The following is a 17848-nucleotide window of genomic DNA, read 5'->3' on the forward strand; positions in this document are numbered from 1 at the left end:
AATTGTTGTCCTTGACCTTTTTTTTTTAGCTACGACAACATGTTTTATATAAACTACAACAGTTTTTATATAATGTTGTAAATGAGAGTGTTTTTTGTAATTAAAGACAACATGTTTTAAAAATTGTTGTAAAAAAATGATGTCTTTTAATTAAAATAATTTTTTTATTAAAATAATTTTATATAAATAAATAATTATATTTTAGCTCACACACAAATTGATAGAACCTTGCCAACACAACGGGTAAACTCCAAAAAAAAAGTTAAGTACATCAAAAATAAAAAAACCCAACGTAGACCTAAGCCCCAAATTTTTCCCCACGTTTCTTCCGCCTTTTCTTCGATCTTCTCTCCGGCAGTTTCGGCGGTGGCGTCGGTGACCACGGCGGCGCCCTCCTTCGAGATCCTCTTCCCTATTTTGGTTTCTTCACTACACTTACTCCCTTTGCTAGATCTGCAACTCGAAGGTACAATCTTCACCGATATATAGTTTAGGCATGGATTCGGATGTGTTCTGCTAAAAAAAATGTATAGGGCTTATATTAGAATCTTCATCAGAGTCCACAGATGGAGCCCTTGATTCACATGTCCACTCTCCTCGTCAAAACGACCCAAGTTCCAAAAATTTAATTGCCTCGGACTAGTATTCTTACCATTCACCATCGAGTAAAAATCAGTGTGATTAAAAATTGAACCCCTAGGAGTGGGATTTCTTGAAGATTGCAGAGAGTAAATCTCTGCATTGGTTAAGTTAGAGGGTCTTGGAGTTAAAGAAAGACCGGAATGTGAGCCACCGTGGGATCTCCTTGAAAAGATATCTGATCTCGAACTCATTGATTTCCTCACAGTAACATGAATCTTCCCATCTTAATGCACGAGGGTGGGATGGTGCCCCACAACTCACACTCTGCGCACACACACACACTCAATTTTTTCAAAAAATTTATTATTGTTTATTACTCTCTATGTGCTTGTGAAGAATTGTAGAGGAGAAGAAATGGATGGTGGACATAGCATTACACGTGTGTGTGTATATATATATAATATTTTATTTATATTATTAGATTAAAGTAGATTATTGTAATTCCAAGAGGTGGTTGCAGGAATTAAATAAAAGAGTGTTCGAAAGTCAAGAAAGGGCACATAGGGGTTTGGAAAGCAAGTGCTGTATGGATTTGTTGCCGTCAACACTTTCTGAGGTTTTATTTCTTTATCATTATCATTTATTTTTATTTATTTTTATTGAATCCCATTATTGAATTTTCAATGTAAATAAATAAATATATAGAAAAAAACTAAAAAAATTATTAAAAATCAGTCGGATTGCTCTAATTTGCTTTTATCTGAATAAGGTCAAATCCAAATTCTAATATAAGAATTAAATCTGTTTTTTTTATTATGTTCATCCAATCTTGTGTATGAAAAACCTACATCTGTTTGGTGAGGGTTCGGTCAATGATGTAATAATGTGATACGTTGCATCCACATAGTGGATAGATACAACATGATTTTGACTTTTTTTTACGTACTTCTTTCTAATTGAATTGATTTTCGAAGAATAAAAAAACCATTTTTATTTTATTTTTTTGGGCGAGAATTAGATATTAATACCACTTTCGACGGTTATCCTTAATTGATCAATAAATGAACAGTGACAAATGATTTTATTTGATCTAATTTGACAAATGTCCGATATATAGTTTAGGCTTTTCATACACAGCAACCTTCTTGACGTATATGTGCATGTTGTCATTTTATTTGATCTTCTTGCTTACAGTTATGAGGAATGCTTGATAGTAACTATTGTATCATTTATTTTGCAGCTCCCAAATCGGCCTGACAACTAATTTATTTAAGGTACTTTGTTTTTTCTTCTACCTTTTTCTTTTTGGTTTTGTTTTTGGCAAAACTTAAAATTAAATAATGGTATTTCACGTGTTTTAGTTATAACCAATTTTTAATGTATATATTATATTACCAAATTTGAATGTCATCCGGGCTATGTATGCTAGGGGAAGAATAAAAAAAGAGTAAGAATTTCACCGTCAAGAATGTAATAATCGTAATGTAATAATAATAATCATTTTTTATAATTAGATCAGGAGGCAACCAAGCATTTGAAATGTTCATAATAGAAAAGTTTCAAATAATTCATAGACCCGTGTATATGATAATTCTTTGTATATAAAGATACAGTTGTGCAATAGGATATTTATTGAGTATTTTCTCCTTCTAGATGCACTTTATCATTTACATTAGTTTGTTGAATGTACCAAGTTGTGATTTTAATTGTGGTTTAATGTATCAAGTTGCTTGAGATATTTATTTTTTGATCTGCATGTTAATTAATGTTATTTATCATTATTTGTCTACTTTCTTGGCAGAGGGATGCAAATTTTGGCAGTTGTTAGTGTCCAAAAAAATTTTTTCCAGCCTGTTTTGGTCAAAACATTTAGAACTTGATTATGTCTGTTTTTTCCAGCCTGTTTTGGTTATGTTTGTTTTATTATTATTTCGAACTTGAGGTTGTATTAAGAAGTTTTTTATATTTTTAAAACTGTCTTGAAGGGGATTTTGTTCATTGTTGGCTGAGTAGTTGTACCAAGAATGGATAAAGAGTGGATGTCAAAGAATAGATTATCAAAAGAATATGATGTTGGGGTAGAGTCTTTCTTGAAGTTTGCACTGAAAAACTCCAACAATCCTGATGCAATACCTTGCCCATGTGCAAGATGTGGTAATCTGAAGAAGAAAAATGTTGAAACTATAAGGGCACACTTGTATTTCAATGGTATAGACTTGACATATCATACATGGATATGGCATGGGGAAAGATCTACTACAGGGTACTCAATAAATGATAATGATCGAGTCAGGCAAGATGAACAAAAATCTTGTGACGATGAACCTATAGATATGGTACAGGCTGTATACGATAGTTGTGCTGAGAATCCAAACCAATTCAATAAGCTACTTGAAGATGTCGAGAAACCTTTATATCCTGGATGTACTAAATTCACAAAGTTATCTGCAGTTGTGAAATTATTTAACTTGAAGGCAAAATATAGTTGGAGTGATAAAAGTTTCACTGATCTATTGAGTTTGTTTGGAGAAATGCTTCTGGTTGACAATGAATTGCCTTTATCTTTGTACGATGCTAAGAAAAGTTTACGTGCATTAGGTATGGATTATGTGAAAATTCATGCTTGCCCTAATGATTGTATCTTATATCGGAAGGAGTACGAAGATTTTGCAAATTGCCCTACTTGTGGGATATCAAGGTGGAAGTTGGGCAACAAATCTATGGTGAAGGAAGGAGTTCCTGCAAAGGTATTGTGGTATTTCCCACCTATTCCAAGATTTAGAAGAATGTTTCAGAATAAGGCGATATCCAAAGAGTTAACTTGGCATGCTTATAAAAGAATTCGTGATGGATATTTACGTCATCCAGCTGATGCACCATCTTGGAAATTAGTTGATCACCTCTGGCCTGATTTTAAGTCTGAGGACAGAAATCTTAGATTGGCTATATCAGCAGACGGGATCAATCCCCATAGTTTGATGAGTTCTACATATAGTTGTTGGCCAGTTTTGATGATCACGTACAACCTTCCTCCGTGGTTATGTATGAAGAGAAAATTTATGATGCTAACTTTGTTGATTTCTGGTCCTAGGCAACCGGGAAATGATATCGATGTTTACTTAGCACCTTTGATCGAAGACTTAAAATGCCTATGGGATTTTGGTGTCGAAACTTATGACGCATATCGAGAAGAAACTTTCTCTCTTAGAGCTGTTCTATTATGGACAATCAATGATTTCCCAGCATATGGGAATTTGTCAGGATGTGTTGTGAAAGGATATCATGCATGTCCTATTTGTGCGGAGAAAACATATTCGACAAGGTTGAAGCACAGTAGAAAAATGTCATATACAGGCCACAGAAGGTTTTTACCTTCATGTCATCCTTATCGAAGGCAAAAGAAGGCATTTAATGGGAGTCAAGAGTTTGACCCCGCACCAGAACCATTGACTGGGCATGAAGTGCTAGAAAGAGTTGAGAGAATTAACTTTCAGCCTGGAAAAATGAGTGGAAAGATTCATACAAAGAAAGATGATGGAAAACCTTGTTGGAAAAAGAAATCCATATTCTTTGAACTTGAATATTGGAAACACTTACATGTTCGACATGTTCTTGACGTGATGCACATTGAAAAAAATGTCTGTGAAAGTCTCATCAGTACATTACTTGACATTCCAGGAAAAACAAAAGATGGTGTAGCAGCTAGATTAGACCTTGTGGAAATGAACATAAGGACCGACTTGGCACCAAGGATGGGAGAGAAGAAAACTTTTTTGCCAGCCGCCTGTTACACTTTAAGTAAGGATGAGAAAAAAAGTATTTGCAATTCTTTGTCAGGAATAAAAGTCCCCGATGGTTACTCATCAAATTTTAAAAATCTTGTGTCGATGAAGGATTTGAAACTTGTTGGCCTTAAGTCACACGACTATCACACTTTAATGCAACAATTGCTTCCAGTAGCCATACGTGGTGTATTGCCAAAACATGTCAGAGCTGCTATCACTAGGTTGTGCTTCTTCTTCAATGAGTTATATAGTAAAGTGATAGACGTCTCAAAGTTGGATGGCATGCAAAGAGAGATTGTGATTATATTGTGTTTACTTGAAAAGTATTTCCCCCCATCATTTTTTGATATAATGATTCATTTAACTGTTCATCTTGTGCGGGAGGTAAAATTGTGTGGACCAGTTTGGTATAGGCATATGTACCCATCTGAAAGATTCATGAAGATTTTGAAAGGTTATGTGCGCAATCGTAATCGACCTGAAGGATGTATAGCTGAATGTTATATCGCTGAGGAGGCTGTCGAATTTTGCTCTGACTATCTTTCTAATGTTCACACAATTGGGATACCATCAAGGCATCGAGAAGTAGAACTTACCAGGCCTTTATCGGGATCAGCAATGCACTCCACTAGTCTTGATGAGTTGCATCAAGCACATCTCCATGTATTGGCAAATGATATTGAGATTGATCCTTATATCGAGTAAGAACTCAAGCTTATCAATTCATTAATGAGTTTTGCTTACATTGTATTTATTTATTTAATCACAAATGTTTCATTAGGGAACACATGATGGAGTTGAATGCAAGATTTCCTTATAAAGCTAAGTCTAAGAAGTGGTTACAAGATGAGCACAATCGAACGTTTGTTAACTGGTTACGTGATAGAGTAAGTTCCACGAGTATTATGTATTAGCATACATGCAACTGCTGGTATATTACGCAAAACATAAATTTTACAAAATTTTAAAATATAGGTTGCACGTGTGGACCATTCCACACATCAAATATCAGAAAGATTGAAGTGGATAGCACGCGGACCTAACAAGAAAGTGTTAAAGTATTCCAGTTATTTGATTGACGGGGTTACTTATGCTACAAAAGAGCGTGATCATATACGAGTTACTCAGAACTCTGGCGTAAGCTTAGTTGCGAAGACGATGCAAGTTGCTAGTGCAAAGGATAAAAATCCAATTGTGTCAGACATGGTTTTTTACGGAGTTATTGAAGAGATTTGGGAACTTTATTACCATAAATTTCAAGTTCCAGTGTTTAAGTGTAATTGGGTTGAGAATAATAATGGTATTAAAGTCGATGATTTTGGTGTCACGTTGGTAAATCTCAATAGAATCGGATTCAAATCTGATTCTTTTATCTTGGGCAGTCAAGCAAAGCAAGTATTTTATATTGAAGATCCTGAAGATCATGCATGGAGTGTTGTACTTGCAACTCCTAGTAGAGAGTCATTTGAATATGGAAATGGTGATGAATTGGAAGACAGTGTAATCCACTATCAATCTGTTAGTAGAGGGCTGCCATCAATGGACGTTGACGTAGCTGATGATAATGAACCACCATGCATTCGTGAAGATTGTGATGGGACTTGGATCAACAATGTTTAACCCAAGATATTTTTAATATAATTACGTGTTGATATATTATCTCAAATTTGAAAATGAGTTTGTAGAAGATAATGGATTTCTTATTCGTCTTTTCTTTGTATTTGTTTCTTTTACTTATGAAGCTGAATTTCTTATTGTATTTTTCTTTCTATTTGCTATTTTTATTTAGAATATGATTTTCTCAACTTTTTTCCAGCATATTTGTTATGTATTTGTTGCTAAATTAATGTTATCTCCATTTTTTAATCAACAGATTATTTTTGGACCACATGGAATCAAGCAAGAGATTTGGACAGCCGTCAATGATTGTTGGGAAGGGTAAAGAAAAAATTACATCTACTTCCATTGACAAGACTTCGGATGGTAAGACGATGTTGGAATCTACAGACATTGAAACAACCAAAACACCTAGAGGTCGTACACATCTAGATAATCTTGCTAGGCAAAGAGTTTTGGGAATTCGAAAGGAGATAAAATTCAATCAACTTGGACAACCAATAGGAGAAGCTGCGGTTGAAATGCAAAGTTATATTGGTGTACTTGCTCGAGAAATGGTTAAGATAAGTTACAAGACGTGGAAGAAAGTCCCAAGCGCAGTTAAAGAATTGATATGGGAATCTGTTAATGTAAGTAAATTAATTGATTTTGGTACAATTTTAATATCGATATATTTTATCTTCAGCTTTTCCTTTTAATGTATTTTAAATTTTCGTGTTTGAAAGTTGGCATTTGATGTTCCACCAAGCTGGAAGAAGGGATGTTTGAATTCGGCAAATAATAAGTGGCGCCAGTTTAAAGCCAATCTCACTCAGAAGCACATTTTAACCAAGCTTGATAATCTCGAGGATTTGAATGAACCACATGCTGGCTACGGTCTTGCTCAAGATGATTGGAGATCTTTTGTCTTTAGTCGCATGTCCAACGACTTCATGGTAAGTTTTTTTTTCTTTAAAAATAATGTGACCATGGAGTATTTGAGAAATTATAATAATTTGATTTGTTGAATGTTTCACTTGACTAGTTGTTGAGTGACAAACAAAAGGATGCAAGAAAGCATAACATATACCCCCATCGCCTTTCTCGTAAAGGATATGCACGCTATGCTGAAGAAATAGTAAGTATTTTTCAAAATTAATGACTTTGAACTTTATTTGTCTTGCCTATCATTTCAATTTGTATTTGTGATATAACAATACTGTACCATGAGGTATTTGAGATATTATCCAATAATTTCATGTACATTGGATTTTTCTTATTTGTTGGCAAATGAATATTTGAAATATATCATTTTATTTGTTTGTAGACAAATGAATTATGTGACGATGATGAGATAAATAGGGCGATTATATGGAAGAAAGGTCGGATTAATAAAGAAGGGGGATTCGATGGCGATGAGTTGAACATGGCAGTGGACAAGATTGTAAGAAAAGAATGCATAACAATCAATTATATTATCTAAGTAATAAGTAAAACACTGTAAGGTAATTATTTTTTATTTCATGTGAATGACAGGATGAGTACATACAAAAAAAGCGTGAGGGAACATTGCAAATTACAGGGCCGAAAGAAGACATACTTACGAAAGCACTTGATTCAAGAGAGCAAGGTGGTCGTGTGAGAGCTATTGGAGGTCATATCACTCCAACATTATATTTTAATGTTGGTAGAATATGGAGGAATGATGGTGTTGAAAAAAATCTAATGATTGACCAAAAGAAGGAGTTGATTGAGGCCAAGAAATTAATCGCAGAACAAGATGAACGACAAAAGAAGGAGTCAATTGAGGCTAGGAAAATAATCTCAGAACAAGATGAACGGATAAAGAAACTAGAAGCAGTTGTCTACAAAAAAAGTGGATGGGAAAATGAGATCGATGAAAAAGGCAGTTGCTCAGTAAAGTTACCACAATTAAATGAAAACCAATTGAAAGTTGAAAAGAGTTTTAATATTGATGAAGATTTGGATGATCTTGACATACAAATTGTGGAGAAATCTACTGCATTACAGGTATAAAGTTATTTTTCAATTATATTTATTACTTTTCTTTATTGAAATAGATATTGAAAAAGAGTTAGCACAATTAATTAACACGACTTTCTAACTTGTAGGGAAAATCAGTTGTTTTAACATTGGAATCTGGCATGGATGTTGCTTATGGAACAGTTGTCGAGCTCAATGGAGCATCTAAATTGCTTCATGGTATTCCATTACCTCAAAATTGCATGCGTGTATCCATTGACATAGCACTAGAGAAATCGGCACGTTTGCCAGTTCCGATTCCCAATGAATGTGAAATTGTTGGAGATGCCGTAGGAACACACGTGGCTTGGCCAAAAGACTTGATAGTAGTGCAAGAGGTAAATTTTTCTTTACGAACTGATGAAATATTTATGAATTATTGCTGAAATGTTTACAATTATAATTATTAGAATCGTATGAAGAAGAAAATTTGTCATGAAGAAAACAGAAAGGATTTGGCATCAAATGTGCCAAGATCAGTGCGCCTGTTGTACTGTTACTGTAAGCATGCTCTTGACAATGGAAGGAAATTGTCTTTTCTTTTAGATCATGGAGTATTTGAGGATGAATATGAACTTAACTTGCACCTAGAGGACATTAATCCTTTGTATCACTTGGAGGAAATTACTGGAAATTGTGTGGTTGTCTACGTATGGTAAGTCTTCGATTCACTTAAACATTGTTTGTTATTTTATTAGTTTATTATTAATATATAATATGTATTTAATTTGGTAGGTATCTTTATCAAAAGATGGGGAAAGAAAACAAGATTGATAAATTCAGATTTGTAAATCCACACAGCATCCCAAATTGGCAAAGAACCACATACGACAAAACAGGTAAAACTGAACAGTTGAACCGGAGGGCGAGTTCTCTAGCGGATAGGCTGAGTAGTGCATTGGTAAATCAATTTATTTTGGTCCCAAGTTGTAGCAGGTGAGTAAAAATGACAGTCTCACTTTAAATTTCTTTTTGAACAATTAAGTCAATTTTATGCACTAATTATGTGTTTTTGCGTAGTGGCCATTGGATTCTCACTGTTATTGAACCTTACAAGGAGGTGGTTTATCTTTTTGATTCTTTAAGTCATCGCATTCGTGATGAGGATTGGAAATATGTTGTTGAAATGTGAGCTTACATTCAGTTTTTATTAAGTATTGAATATATTCAACAAAAAACCTATATATCAATTCTTTCAATCTATATACATAGGGCGTTAAGATTGTTTAAGTCAAACAAAGGGAGGAAAGGAAGAAAACATGTGCAATGGGTAGTAATACAGGTATGCGCACTTATATTTAGATTTAATATTTTAATTTTGTATATTTTTCATTAATAATTTGACATTTTTAACATAGGCTCCTCGTCAACCAGACGCAAAACAATGTGGTTATTACGTATTGAGATTTATGAGACAAATTATTGAAAAAGATGCAACTATCGAGGGAGATTCACTACGAGAAATGGTAATATTATATTTATTTTCTGAAATAATTTTAAGTTATATATTTATTATTTTACAAATTCATTAATGATTGTTTTTCTCCAATATAATTTATGTGTGTGTTCCCAGTTCACAAAAAAGGAGTACTCTCGGGATGAAATTGATGAGGTACGGTCTGAGCTGGCCGAATGCATTCAAGATCATATTTACGACTAGGTATGTACTTTAGAACCTTTTTTTCCCTGTGATTATAAATTATTAATTTATGCAATTGAGATGATTTGATATATGCTTTGGGTTTACTGTTGAGGTAATTTTGCTGTTTTGAGGCCCTTTGGTTTGTGAAATTTTGTGTTATGCATAGACTTGTATTTTTTGTATTTCATGTTTGGAATCATTTATAAATTTAAAATTGGTGGCTTGTATTTTGGATGCATTTATAAATTATAGAAGTCCTCTGTCATTAGCATCCTAATAGTTTCAATTCCAATTATCCTTGATTTGTGGGATCTTTTCCTGGTATTGAGTCTTGTTTGTTTTATTCTCAATTGCAGGTGGGATAATTTATAGTAGAAGTGCATGCCATGAAGATTGCTTGTGATATTTCTCTTTGGTGTCCAATTTTGAGGTGTGTTTAGTTTTCTGAAGTTGAATTAGTTTCTATGTAATACACAGAACTATCATGTCTTGTTGGTTTGTTTGGTCTTTAAAATATATATACGAAACCTGGATGATATGAAATAGTCACATAGGTCAATAAATGCAGCTGTCTCTCCTGAGCCTACATCTTCAAATGAGGTCATGTGCTGAAATAAGGAATATGAATTTTAGTTGAAAGTGATTTTTCAGTTCACATTTTGCAGTTCGACATTTAGCGCTTCTCTTATATTCTTTTTTTCGCAAGCCAAATCAGCAACTGAAGCTTCGTTTTTGTTTGCGTCATTCAGCGCAAACTTAATATCACTTCAACAATTATGGCTGATGTTTGTTTTGTTTGTTTTCGCAGGTAGTTTGCAATGGAATTCATGTGCGCACTAGGTCACATTTATAGGGGTACTTTTTGAGTTTTGTAAAGACGTGACTGGAGTTTGTGGATTAGCCTTTATGTTTTTTTGTTGGTACATTAATATTGTGACTAGTCTAACTATGATTAATATATATTGGAGTTCAATTTTATGTGTTATTAATTAATCAATTTTACGTTCAATTAATGAATTTTTAATTGATGGTGGTTTTATTTATCTACAGTTCTAAGTGTTGTAATTAGCTCAATTATTTTTATTTTTATTTTTATTTTTAATTAATTAAATTAGCATGGTGTAATATAACACCACGTTTTAAAAATAATATAAGAAAGGCCAAACGCATTGTAATTTTATTTAAAAAGACAACAGGTTTTTTTTGTTGTCAAATAGTTCTATAATCTTAGTCAAAGACAACAGTTTTAATTTGTTGTCACAATGTTGTCTATCACGCTAAACAACAACAGCTTTAAAATGTTGCGAATCTGTTGTCTATCACTATTAAAAACAACAGTTTAAAAATGTTGTGCGTCTGTTGTATATCGCGCTAATAGACAACATTTAAAAAACGTTGTACATATGTTGTCGTATCTAAAAAGACAACATTTAAAAACTGTTGTCGTTAAGCGTTTTTTTTACAACAGTGGATTCTACAACAGGTTTAACTAGGCTATGACAACTTAAAATAAATGTTGTCTTTAGAAGTTTTTTTTGTAGTGTGGTTTTATACTTTGTTTTATTAATTATGTTTATTAGTGATTAGTAGTTTTTCTTCGATCAAGGTCACGTGATTGGGCCAGAAAATTTATGTAGAAAACTTGATTGTTTATTTGAGAATTTTTAGACTTGATTTTATTTTATTGATTATCAAATTTATGTTTGTCTTGTGAATTTCCTGGCAGTTATTTGCTTGCATGTTAATTGATTCCAATTCGACAGATGAGGTTTTGATTTTGATCACTTCAATAATTAACATATTGTAAAACCAACTAGAAATAGAATTTGGTTTCATTATGCAGTTTGGGTATAAACTGAATTTTCACAGTTCATCATGCATTCAAATTTAATTAGAATTACGAAAGATTAATCCGTTAATATTTGAATAGGTATGATTGTGCTAGAAATAGTATTTTGAATAATTTAGGAGAATTCCCGTGAATTAAGATTAAGTCTGAGTCTTAAATCGACTACTTGTTACATGAATTGTATGGTACCTACGTGTGTCCTTGATCGAACTCTTTCCAATTTGAAGTTTAATCTAAAAAATTTCTGTTGCGTCTTTATTGAGTTAAAATTTAATTGAAATTTAATTTCTTAGTTAAATTCTAAAATCACTCTTTTTTATTAGTCTAGATTAAGTAGAAATAATCATATTCTGGTATTCATAATTATACAGTCCCTATGGGTACGATATCTAATTTTATTCACTTTACTATTACTTGACCCGGTACGCTTGCCAGTAGAATTTATTCACACCGATTTAAGCGGTCAAGTTTTTGGCGCCGTTGCCGGGTACTGTTTTATATCAGAATTTTTATTTCGCTTGAGATTAGACTTTATTTATTTTCATAAATTCTGAATTTTATTTCTTGGTGATTTTCAGGTACTATCTGTTGTGCATGCATAGCACTCGATCCAGGGAGCTATTACCACTTGATTTGGAGATCGAACGCACGCTCAACAGGATCCGAAAGGCCAAGAGATCTATCAATCTTGAACTTGAAACATAATCTGAATCAGAAGAAGAAATGGCGGAGAACAGAACTGTTCTAGACATCATTCGTCCACCTTCTAAAGGCTATGGATCTAGCATCGTTCGCCCTGCTGTCAAGGAGAATAAATTTGAATTGAAGCCTTCAATCATTCAGATGATTCAGCTGCAAGCAAGATTTGGGGGTACATCTGTGGAAGACCCCTACGCTCATCTGGAACATTTTCTGTCGATCTGCGACACTTTTAAGGATAATGGGGTAACATCTGATGCAGTGAGACTGCGGTTATTCCCATTCTCTCTACAAGGAAAAGCTGTTGAATGGCTGGATGAATTGCCTGCTGGTTCTATTACTACATGGAACCAACTTGTTCAAACTTTTCTGAATAAGTATTTTCCTCCCACAAATATGGCAAAACTATTCTCCGACATCATCTCATTCAGGCAGAAGGAAGCTGAATCTCTACCTGCAGCTTGGACCCGATTCAAAAAGATGTTGAGGATGTGCCCTCAACATAATCTTACTCAGATCCAGCAGACTCAGACCTTCTACAATGGGGCGGATCAATCTGTTAGATCCATGTTGGATGTTGATAAGCCTATTCAGGAATGCACCAGCAGAGGCGTGGGAAATTATTGGAAACATGGCTGAAAGCAACATTGGTTGGATGGCCAGATGTTAAGAAGGAGAAAAAGGCTGGAGTACTAGAAGTCGATGCACTTACAGCACTGAATGCAAAAATCGATGCTCTTACTCATCAGATGGCGATTATGCAGATAGCTCCAGCCAATCAAGTGCAAGCTCAGCAGCCCGAGGAACAACAATTATTTGAGGTTGATGTGGTGAATTTCATGGGAAATCAATGGAGACAGCCATACAATCCCTACAGCAATACTTATAATCCTGGATGGAAGAATCATCCAAACTTCTCGTGGAAACCTGCAGATCCTACAGCCAACACAACAAATCCAGTCAAGAAAAAGCCCTCCTTTGAAGAAATCATGATGAAATATGTAGCGGGTACTGAGACTCGTCTACAGAATCAGGAGGCAATGTTGCAGAAGTTGGAAACACAGATGAGCCAGATAGCGACACAACTGTCAACTAGGCCAGCAGGATCGTTTCCTAGCAATACTAAGAAAAATCCCAAAAATGTCAATGCTATTCTGGCGGTGACTAGATCGCAAGCAGAGACTGCAGAAAAGAATACTGATGATGAGGAAGAAAGTGAGTCACTCAAGGAACAAGGGCTAGAGGAAGCACCCAAGCAGGCAGACTCGATGCCTACGGGCAAGAAAGGTAAGTCTTCTAACCCCATTATTAATGATAATATTGATTTGAGTAAACTTTCTTTTCCCCAAAGAGAAAAAGCAACTGCAATTGGATAATCAATTTGCAAAATTTCTAGAGATTTTCAAAAAGCTTCATATCAATATTCCATTTGCAGATGTTTTGGCTCAAATGCCCAGTTATGCAAAATTTTAAAAGAGATTTTGTCTAACAAAAGAAAACTGATGGATTTTGAAACTGTGAAGTTATCGAAGGAATGTTCTGCTATTTTACAAAATAAAATCCCTCCGAAACTTAAGGATCCCGGTAGCTTTTCAATTTCATGCACTATTGGAAAATCATTTTTTAACATGGCTTTATGTGACTTAGGTGCAAGCATTAATCTTATGTCTTATTCATGTTTTGAAAATCTAGGAATTGGTGAAGTTAAGCCAACCACTATCTCCCTGCAATTAGCTGACATATCCATAAAATATCCAAGGGGGATTGTGGAAGATGTGTTGGTTAAGGTAGATAAGTTTATATTTCCGGTGGACTTTTTTGTGCTTGATATGAAAGAGGATCGTGAGATACCTCTTATTTTGGGCATACCGTTTTTAGCCACTGGAAAGGGATTGATTGATGTGCATAAGAGAGAGTTGATTTTGCGTATGAATGATGAGAAAGTGATATTTAATGTTTTTCAAGGACTTCGATATCCTGCGGACAATTCTGACTGTTTCAGAATTGATATTACTGATGATTTGGTTGAGTGTTCTGTGCAGGAACAGTTTTCTGTGGATTCTTTAGAGATATGTTTGATAGGAACAACTGATGAGGAGCATGTCAGCAAAGAAGTTCATGAAGTGGCACGATATCTGGATTGGAGTCCGCCCTTTGACAAACTCATCAATACTAAGATGGGGGAGCTTGACCATATTCCAAAACCACTGAAGCCATCCACTGAGGAGCCCCCCACACTTGAATTAAACCACTCCCTTCTCACTTGAAATATTTGTATTTATTAAAATATGATAAACTACCAGTAATCTGTTCATCTTCTTTGACAGGTTGTGAGGAGGAAAAACTGTTGCGGGTGATTAGAGAACACATAAGAGCCATAGGATGGAGCTTGGCTGACATCAAAGGGATTAGTACAACCATGTGCATGCACGAAATATTGATGGAAGCGGAGCACAAGATATCTACTCAACCACAGAGGCGACTCAACCCGGCTATGCAAGAGGTAGTCAAAAAAGAGGTGATAAAACTCCTTGATGCAGGTATTATCTATCCTATATCTGATAGTGAATGGGTGAGTCCAATTCAAGTAGTGCCTAAAAAGGGAGGGATGATTGTTATTGAAAATGAAAATAATGAATTGATTCCTACTAGAACTGTTACGGGGTGGGGGGTTTGTATTGATTATAGGAAATTGAATGATGACACTCGTAAAGATCACTTTTTCCTTCCCTTTATTGTTCAGATGGTTGAGAGACTTGCAGGGCATGCGGTTTATTGTTTTTTGGATGGTTATTCCGGATAAATGCAAATTCCTATACCACTTGAGGACCAACATAAAACCACTTTTACTTGTCCTTATGGTACTTTTGCATATAAACGGATGCCGCTTGGTCTCTGTAATGCACCTGCTACTTTTCAGCAGTGTATGATGGTTCATGACATGGTTGAAAAGTTTACAGAAGTATTTATGGATGATTTTTCTGTGGTTGAGTCGTCTTTTGATGCATGCTTATTTAATTTGAAAAAGGTGTTGCAAAGATGTGAGGAGAGTAATCTTGTATTGAATTGGGAAAAATGCCACTTCATGGTGAGAGAGGGCATTGTATTAGGACATAAGGTGTCCGAGGTAGGTGTGGAGGTGGACCGAGCAAAATTAGAAGTAATTGAAAAACTCCCACCTCCCACGAATTTGAATGGAATTCGGAGTTTTTTTGGGCATGCGGGTTTTTATAGGAGATTTATTAAAGATTTTTCTTTTATTGCTAAATCCATTACTAATTTGCTAATCAAAGAGGTGCCTTTTAATTTTTCTGATGAGTGCTTACAGACTTTTTAGATCTTGAAGAAGAAATTGACAACCGCACCTGTTATAGTAGCGCCTGACTGGAATCTACCGTTTGAATTGATGTGTGATGCGAGTGACATTGCGTTGGGAGTCGTGCTTGGACAAAAGAGGGACAAAATTCTTCATGTGATTTACTATGCCAGTATCACCCTGTCCACCGCCAAACTGAATTATGCAACTACTGAAAAAGAACTTCTTGCAGTAGTGTTTGCCTTGGATAAATTCAGGTCATATTTGATGGGAAGCAAAGTCATCGTTCACACGGATCATTCGGCGTTGAATTATTTGATGAGAAAGAAGGATGCTAAACCCAGGTTAATTCGTTTGGTATTATTATTGCAAGAATTTGACTTGAAAATTATTGACAGGAAGGGCTCGGAGAATCAAGTAACAGATCACCTTTCACGTTTGGAGAATCAAGGAGCTGAAACGCAAGTTATGCATGATGATTTTCCAGACGAACAGCTGTTTGAGGCAACGAATTTATCATGGTATGCAGATATTGTTAACTACCTCTCAAGTAAGTTTCTTCCCTCGCATTTAACTTATCAACATAAAAAGAAATTTTTCTCAGAGTTGAAATATTTTTTGTGGGAAGATCCTTTTTTGTTTAAGATCTGTGCAGATGGTATTATTCGTAGGTGTATTCCAGCAGAAGAGGTAAGTTCTATACTCTCACACTGCCACAAAGGTTCGACTGGAGGTCACTTCGATGCGGGTCGTACATGCTGCTAAAGTACTTCAGTCGGGATTTTATTGGCCTTCGTTGTTTAAGGATGCATATGCCTATGTGATTACTTGTGATTCTTGTCAGAAAGTTGGTAATATTTCTAGGAGACATGAGATGCCCCTAAATAATATTCTTGTTTGTGAGGTTTTTGATGTATGGGGTATTGATTTCATGAGACCGTTTCCTGCTTCTGAGGGAAATAAATACATATTGGTTGCGGTCGATTATGTGTCTAAGTGGGTTGAAGCACTTGCATGTAGGACAAATGACTCTAGGGTGGTTGTCAAATTTTTGAAAAAAATCATTTTTGCTCGATATGGAACACCTAGAGCCATAATTAGTGATGGAGGAACCCACTTTTGTAATCACCAATTTGACACACTTTTGAATAAATATGGAGTTACTCATAAGGTAGCAAGACCTTATCATCCCCAAACTAGTGGGCAAGTTGAGATATCTAATAGGGAGTTGAAGAGAATTCTAGAGAAAACAGTGAATCAAACAGAAAAGAGTGGTCGAATAAATTGGATGATGTGTTACGATTATCGTAATGCTTTTAAAATGCCTATAGGAGCTTCTCCCTTTAGGTTGTTATATGGTAAAGCGTGTCATCTCCCTGTTGAACTTGAGCACAAAGCACTATGGGCTACTAAATTTCTGAATTTTAATTTGCGTGCTACAGGTGAAGAGCGTTTGTTACAATTGAATGATCTTGAGGAGCTTAGGTTAGATGTCTATGAGAATGCCAGGATTTACAAAGAAAAAACCAAGAAATGGCATGATCAACACATCGTTTCTCGGGAGTTCGAGGTAGGCCAAAATTTTTTATTATATAACTCACGTTTGAAACTTATGCCAGGAAAGCTACGTTCAAGATGGTCAATACCGTTCACTATCAAGCAAGTGATGCCATATGGTACTGTAGAAATTTATAGTCCTGCAACAGGAGCATTCAAAGTTAACGGGCAGAGGATAAAAGTTTATCGAGGTCATATCGTGGATCCAACACAGACCACTGTCAACTTGCATAACCCGACAAATTAATGAAAGGGAGGTACAGTCGGGCTATAGACTATAAATTTAGCGCTGGCTGGGAGGCAACCCAGTTTTTATTTTTATAGTATCATTTTTTTTTGCCTGTCTATTTAATTTTTGTATTTGATTTATTTTTTTATATATAATTTGCAGCATTCAAACAACATCTATTTTACTAAGCTGCGCGCGCGCGAGAAATATTCTCGCGCATGCTCAATACAAAGTTTCAGAAGATTGCTAAATCAGGCATGCGCGCGCGAGTTTCCTTCTCGCGCGTGCGCAGTTTTCGATTCCAGAAGTTTCATATTCCCAGCTCACGTGCGCGAGACTCCTTCTTGCGTGCGCACGAGCAGCGCTTAATGAAAAAAACAAATACGGGGCCTTTGTTTTTCTTCATCACTTTATTCTTCAATTTTTCCCCTTCTCCCATAAACCCTAAATCCTCAATTCTCAACTCACATATTTCTCACTCAATTTCCATTGATTTTGCCCCATAAATTGCAGGTATCTAATGTTTCAAGCCAAATTCAAGTTTGTGCCC

General features: G+C 35.2%; 2 protein-coding genes across 2 annotated transcripts; both read left to right on the forward strand.

The window, feature by feature from the left end:
• The first annotated feature begins 1837 nt into the window (after positions 1-1837).
• On the forward strand, positions 1838-8782 carry LOC140892874 (uncharacterized). Its single transcript, XM_073301906.1, has 11 exons — positions 1838-1856; positions 6241-6613; positions 6710-6919; positions 7009-7101; positions 7291-7407; positions 7500-7994; positions 8096-8186; positions 8301-8344; positions 8417-8507; positions 8598-8661; positions 8742-8782. Coding segments are annotated over exons 2-10 (1500 nt in total). The 5' UTR covers positions 1838-1856; positions 6241-6256; the 3' UTR covers positions 8600-8661; positions 8742-8782.
• On the forward strand, positions 2607-5987 carry LOC140888989 (uncharacterized). Its single transcript, XM_073296685.1, has 3 exons — positions 2607-5068; positions 5149-5254; positions 5343-5987. Exons 1-3 carry the CDS (start codon positions 2607-2609, stop codon positions 5985-5987), a joined length of 3213 nt encoding a protein of 1070 aa, XP_073152786.1.
• Positions 8783-17848: the final 9066 nt, after the last annotated feature.

The sequence above is a fragment of the Henckelia pumila genome, chromosome 3, assembly GCF_033568475.1.
Source record: "Henckelia pumila isolate YLH828 chromosome 3, ASM3356847v2, whole genome shotgun sequence".
In the NCBI taxonomy this organism is placed as follows: domain Eukaryota; kingdom Viridiplantae; phylum Streptophyta; class Magnoliopsida; order Lamiales; family Gesneriaceae; genus Henckelia; species Henckelia pumila.

Excerpts from the sequence above, each read along its gene's own strand:
- LOC140888989 (XM_073296685.1), top strand. The coding sequence starts at position 2,607 with ATGGATAAAGAGTGGATGTCAAAGAATAGATTATCAAAAGAATATGAT. Across the intron at positions 5,069-5,148 it reads GAGATTGATCCTTATATCGA|GGAACACATGATGGAGTTGA; the intron begins GTAAGAACTCAA and ends ATGTTTCATTAG. Across the intron at positions 5,255-5,342 it reads TTAACTGGTTACGTGATAGA|GTTGCACGTGTGGACCATTC; the intron begins GTAAGTTCCACG and ends TTTAAAATATAG.
- LOC140892874 (XM_073301906.1), top strand. The coding sequence starts at position 6,257 with ATGGAATCAAGCAAGAGATTTGGACAGCCGTCAATGATTGTTGGGAAG. Across the intron at positions 6,614-6,709 it reads TGATATGGGAATCTGTTAAT|TTGGCATTTGATGTTCCACC; the intron begins GTAAGTAAATTA and ends CGTGTTTGAAAG. Across the intron at positions 7,408-7,499 it reads ACATGGCAGTGGACAAGATT|GATGAGTACATACAAAAAAA; the intron begins GTAAGAAAAGAA and ends TGTGAATGACAG.